Below are 4787 nucleotides of genomic sequence, written 5' to 3' on the forward strand. Positions count from 1 at the left end.
GCTGATAGTGCCAGGCCAGCTGGATGGAGGCCGAAGGCTGCCTTTCTCTTTCTCATAGCTGTGACCTTAAGCAAGTGATTTAACTTCTCCGTGGGTTGGTTTTCTTATGTCTAAAACGAGAATGCAAGAGCACTTATCTCTCCATGTTTTAAGGCTGTTATGAGTGTTAAGGGAGTTAATCCATTTAAAGAAATTCGGATAATGCCTGGCATATATGTATTTTTTTCACACTAGCATCTCTGAAATGAAGATGTCGTCCAAATAATGGCTTCTTAAAATTGATGCAATGTAGTAGTATTATTTTCCCAAGGCTCTGGTTTGGGGGACAATTCCTCTTCCCTGCCAACCGCTCAATCCATTCTTGGGTGACTGGCTTCACTTTTCAACCTCTGTAACTTTCCCCGCTTCTCCGAAGGCGCCCTCTGTGGCTCCCTGCCGGCCCGGTCAATTCAGCTGCGCGGCTTCCGCAGGTAATACGGGCGGCGGCAGCACTCGGGAGCTTACGGCGGCGCGGCACCCACGCGGCGCCGGGAGCCGAAACGAAACCCGCGCGTCCCCGCCCGCCCGGCCGTCAGCTGATGGGCCGCTCGCCCCGGAGGCCGCCGCCGCTGCCGCCGCGCGAACATGGCGGCCGAGATCCACTCCAGGCCGCAGAGCAGCCGTCCGGCGCTCCTGAGCAAGATCGAGGGGCACCAGGACGCCGTCACGGCCGCACTGCTCATCCCCAAGGAGGACGGCGTCATCACCGCCAGCGAGGACAGGTCGGGCCAGCGGGCTGCGCGCCGGGCTGAGGCGCGGTGGGGGCGGGCTGCGGGGGCGCAGGGGCCGCGGCCGCGCCCCTCTCCGCGTGGGGGCGTCCCCGGCCCCCGAGGCGTGCGGCCCGTCGTCCCCGCCGCGCCCCCCTGTTTGCGGGGACCGCTCGCTTTCCACTCGTGAGTCCCCCAGTCTCGATCCCCGCTGCTCCCCTTCCGCCCGGGACCCTGGTCCCTGCCACGCCCCTCCAGTCCGGGATCCATGGCCTCGGCGCCCCCCCCCCAACCCCCATATCTGGGGGACCCCGGTCCCTCGTCCAACTGCGTCCTTCCAGCCAGAGACCCTCGTCCTAACGCGCCCCTCCAGCCGGATTTTCGCGTCCCCACCGCTGGCTCCCTTCCAGTCTCGGACCCCCACTGCGCCCCTCTAGTTCGGACTGCGCCCACTCCTGCAGCCCGGGACCCCCGACCCCGCCTCTCCTTTGTAGGATGTCGCCCAGAGCTGGAAGCGTCCGGACCTCTGGGGCTTTGTTGGCCCTCGCTAGCCAGTTCCGAGCCTCCTCCTCTGGGAGCCAGGAGGACGGGCGGCGGGTTCCCGCAGGTCCTGGGGCCTGGATTCCCTTCGAGCCCCCAGCCCCCAGTGCTTCCCCGCGCTTCCTCCTCCTGCACCCTGGACTCGACATCTCTCTCGTGCGCAACACCGAGGTCCCTAGATCATTTGTGTTTTGTACAGCTAGAACCACCTGAACCCTTACTAAGTTTTGTGTTTGTTTGTTTGTTTTCCCCCTAAATGCGACTCATTTTTAAAAAAAGATTCAGATGCTTTTATTTTAGAGGAAATTTTATATTTCCACCACTCATGGAAAAGTAGTGTCACTTGCCATAAAGAATTAAACTAATAGCTAAAACATGTTAATGTGTGTGCACGCGCGCCTGAAGCCATGTCTTTCCTGTGCTAAGACGTCTCTCATTGAATGCCCACCGTACTTGGGGAAACACTGATCCGAATCGATTTCCTCATTTTACCCAAGAAGAAACTGAGGCCTATGGAGAGTCCCAGAGAAACTGGTGAAGCCAGAAGCGCAACCCAGGACTCCCCCACGCCCGCAATCTGGTCTTTCCAGGGCTGTGTGATTGCTTGGAGAGATGCCTGTTTAAAACTTGAGCGTTTTTAAAGTCCTAAACGTTTGAAGGGTTAGTACTTTATACTGTGGGGATTGGGAGGATAAGACTGATGTTAATTGAGTGAAGCCTGTTTCCTCCATACAATGAGTGGTCTTAGATGGTGATATATCAGAAGTTGGAAGGCTTTCTGGAAGATGGACTGTACTGCGGTTCTCTTAAAGCTGAAGGCATAGTGTCCAGCCTTCTCGTAATTATCTTTGGAAATTAACTTTGAGAGCCTGTCCTGAATGGGAAGAGAAAACCCGAAGCCCGCAGTGCCTATTTGACCTTTGTGTTTTTGCTTTTGAGTGAGTTTATTGTGAGCAGGCGGTGGCCTCTCCCTGCCAGTTTACAAGTTGCTGACCTCAAACAAGGTGGGGAGTGATTGGTAGGACCTGGGTGTGGGTGTGTGTAAGCAGGAAGGGAGTGGGAGAGAGGGATATGCGAGCCATAGGGAGAAAAGGGGAATGTAAAAACCACAGGCAAAGGACAGAATAATGATATTTGCAGATAGGAGCCTAGATGTGGACAACGCTTTATAAAGTTAGCTGTCTTTAGTCAGTAAAATATTTTATTCGTGACTCATGCATGTTTGGTAAATTGCTGAATATTTGAGATTACTGGCCAGGAGCAGTGCTGATAAATGTTTTATGGAAAGTGATTACTTAGCTGCTCTGGGACCGAAATATTCTGGGGGAGCCTTAGATCAGCTCTTTTTTTCACTCGGGCACAGCAGGGCCTTGGCAGATGACTGGACCAGGTGAGGGTTGGCGCCTTGGGTTTCTAATTTGTGTTTCAGGCCCATGGAACTTCCCTGCAGGTAGGACGACTTTTTAAGCAGGTGCCACACTTTATGAGATTTAATGAAAACACATGGCTATGGGTTGTTTTGTTGTTGTTGGTCATGGTGGTTTGTTTTTACATTGTCATAAATATGTGCCCTACTCTTGAAGCATTCATTCATTCATTCACTCATTCACTCACTCATTCATGTATTTAGAAATATTGTACTTATTGAATACCAGGCCCTGGGGATACAACAGGGATCAAAAGCCCCAGTACCTGCCCTTCTATAACTTCTGATTCAAATTCATTTTTTGTGGCCCCTGATCTGATTGATGGAACCAGCATGTTGTGGAAACAGAACTGACCTCCCTATTCATCAAACAAGCATTTGTTAGACCCTGAGTGTGTGCGCCCGTGCTAGACCTGGGGGTAGAAAGACAGCTGACTCCACAATTGCTGTTGCCACAGGGCTGGACAGTGCGGTGAAGAGATGGCCCTGTGCTCTCAGCTTCCAGGGTGCCGGGAAGACACAGTGGCCTTGAGTGAGGGCCAGGGTTCACGGAAAGCCTCGTGGGGGAGATGTCACTGGGCAGAGGGGTGGTCTGTGTGAAGGAAGGAGGGTGTGCATCCACGTTCCAGGCAGAGCGACAGAACAGGAGGGAGAACGAGCCACAGTTACTTCTGGGTGACTGAAGCAAAGGTGTGCGGTTGGCCACGGCAGGAGACAGTCATGGGAGCTGGAAGGCCTTCCTGTGGGCCAGTCTTAGGAATTTGGACTTTATTTCCCAGGCAGGGAGGACCCATCAGAGTTCAAAGCAGGCCAATGACACGATCAGAATTTGTACTTTAGAACTAACAATATCTCGCTAACCTTTTAAAAGTCTGTTGTCTGTGTCAGTACAGAATTAGACCTTATGCATGTTGTTGCATCCAATCCTCAGATCTCCCCACAAGCTAGGCACAGTTACCTTCCCTTACCAACAATCCCAAAATTCAATCTATTCTACAAGTCAAAAGTGGTTTTTTATTGATGTTGTTGTTTTGTAAATTGGGCCTGAAAACTCATTGGTGCTAAAACTTGGTCAGAATAGGTAGAGATATTTGTAATCTTTACTTACCCCATGCAATGTGAATATTTTACTGTAGAAATAGCGATGCATTCAGCTGCAGGTACCATCCCAGGCCCCACTGGGAGTGTTATGGAACATTCAGCATAGTCTATTGCAGTGGGTGTTTGACAGTTTAGAAAACAGAGGCACAAAAGACATTGAAGTAACTGCCCGAGGCCACGTAGCTAGTAAGTAATAGGACTGAGATTTGAACCCAGGTCTGACGCTGAGGCTCTAGTTTTTTCTGCCATGCATCCATTTTTCCTACACATTTGGAGAAACTGAGTCCAGGTAGTGTCAAACAATGACTGACTATTCTGGCAGCAAGTATAAAAGGCTGGCATTCTTCCTTTGGCTCTGATTCAGTTATCCTTCCATTCTACTGGTTTTCAGGATTTAAAAAAAAAATCGGCTCATACCTTTTCTCTACAACTTCTGCTTTAATGCTCAGAAAAGTAACTTTTAACATTTAAAGTAGGGTCTAGCTGAAGTTAATTCATTTATAAAAGCTATAAGCAGTGAGAACTAGCTCAGAGCATTTTGAGAGAAAAAGTGAAAGAGGTGAGGGTCATCCTGAATTTAGTGTCCGTTTTTCTAAACTCTAGGCCAGTGAGTCTCAGTCAGGTGTGACTGCCGCCCAGGGGACATTTGGCAATATCTGGAGACATTTCGGTTGTCACGACTGGAGAAATGTATTGCTGGCCCCTAGTGGGCAGAGGCCAGGGGTGCTGCTCAGCATTTTATAATGAACGGGACAGTCCCTCATAAAAAGAGCTATCCAGCCCCAAACGTCAGCAGTGCCCAGGCCGAGAAACCCTGGCTTGGGCTTACTGTCCTTGTTTAACTCTAGAGCAGTGGTTCTCAATATTCCTAATGCCACGACCCCTTAATACAGTTCCTCATGTTGTGGTGACCCCCAACCATAAAATTATTTTCGTTGCTACTTTATAACTGTAATTTTGCTACTGTTATGAAT

General features: G+C 50.7%; 1 protein-coding gene across 1 annotated transcript in view; it reads left to right on the forward strand.

Moving 5' to 3' along the window:
* The first annotated feature begins 534 nt into the window (after positions 1-534).
* Positions 535-4787, forward strand: part of WDFY1 (WD repeat and FYVE domain containing 1) — a 53652-nt gene continuing 49399 nt past the window's right edge. Inside the window, exon 1 of the mRNA XM_019626008.1 lies at positions 535-761. Within this exon, the coding sequence (XP_019481553.1) occupies positions 625-761 (137 nt within the window). The 5' untranslated portion in view covers positions 535-624. The remainder of the gene's footprint in view (positions 762-4787) is intronic.

This window comes from Hipposideros armiger, unplaced genomic scaffold, assembly GCF_001890085.2.
Source record: "Hipposideros armiger isolate ML-2016 unplaced genomic scaffold, ASM189008v1 scaffold_651, whole genome shotgun sequence".
NCBI classification, from domain to species: domain Eukaryota; kingdom Metazoa; phylum Chordata; class Mammalia; order Chiroptera; family Hipposideridae; genus Hipposideros; species Hipposideros armiger.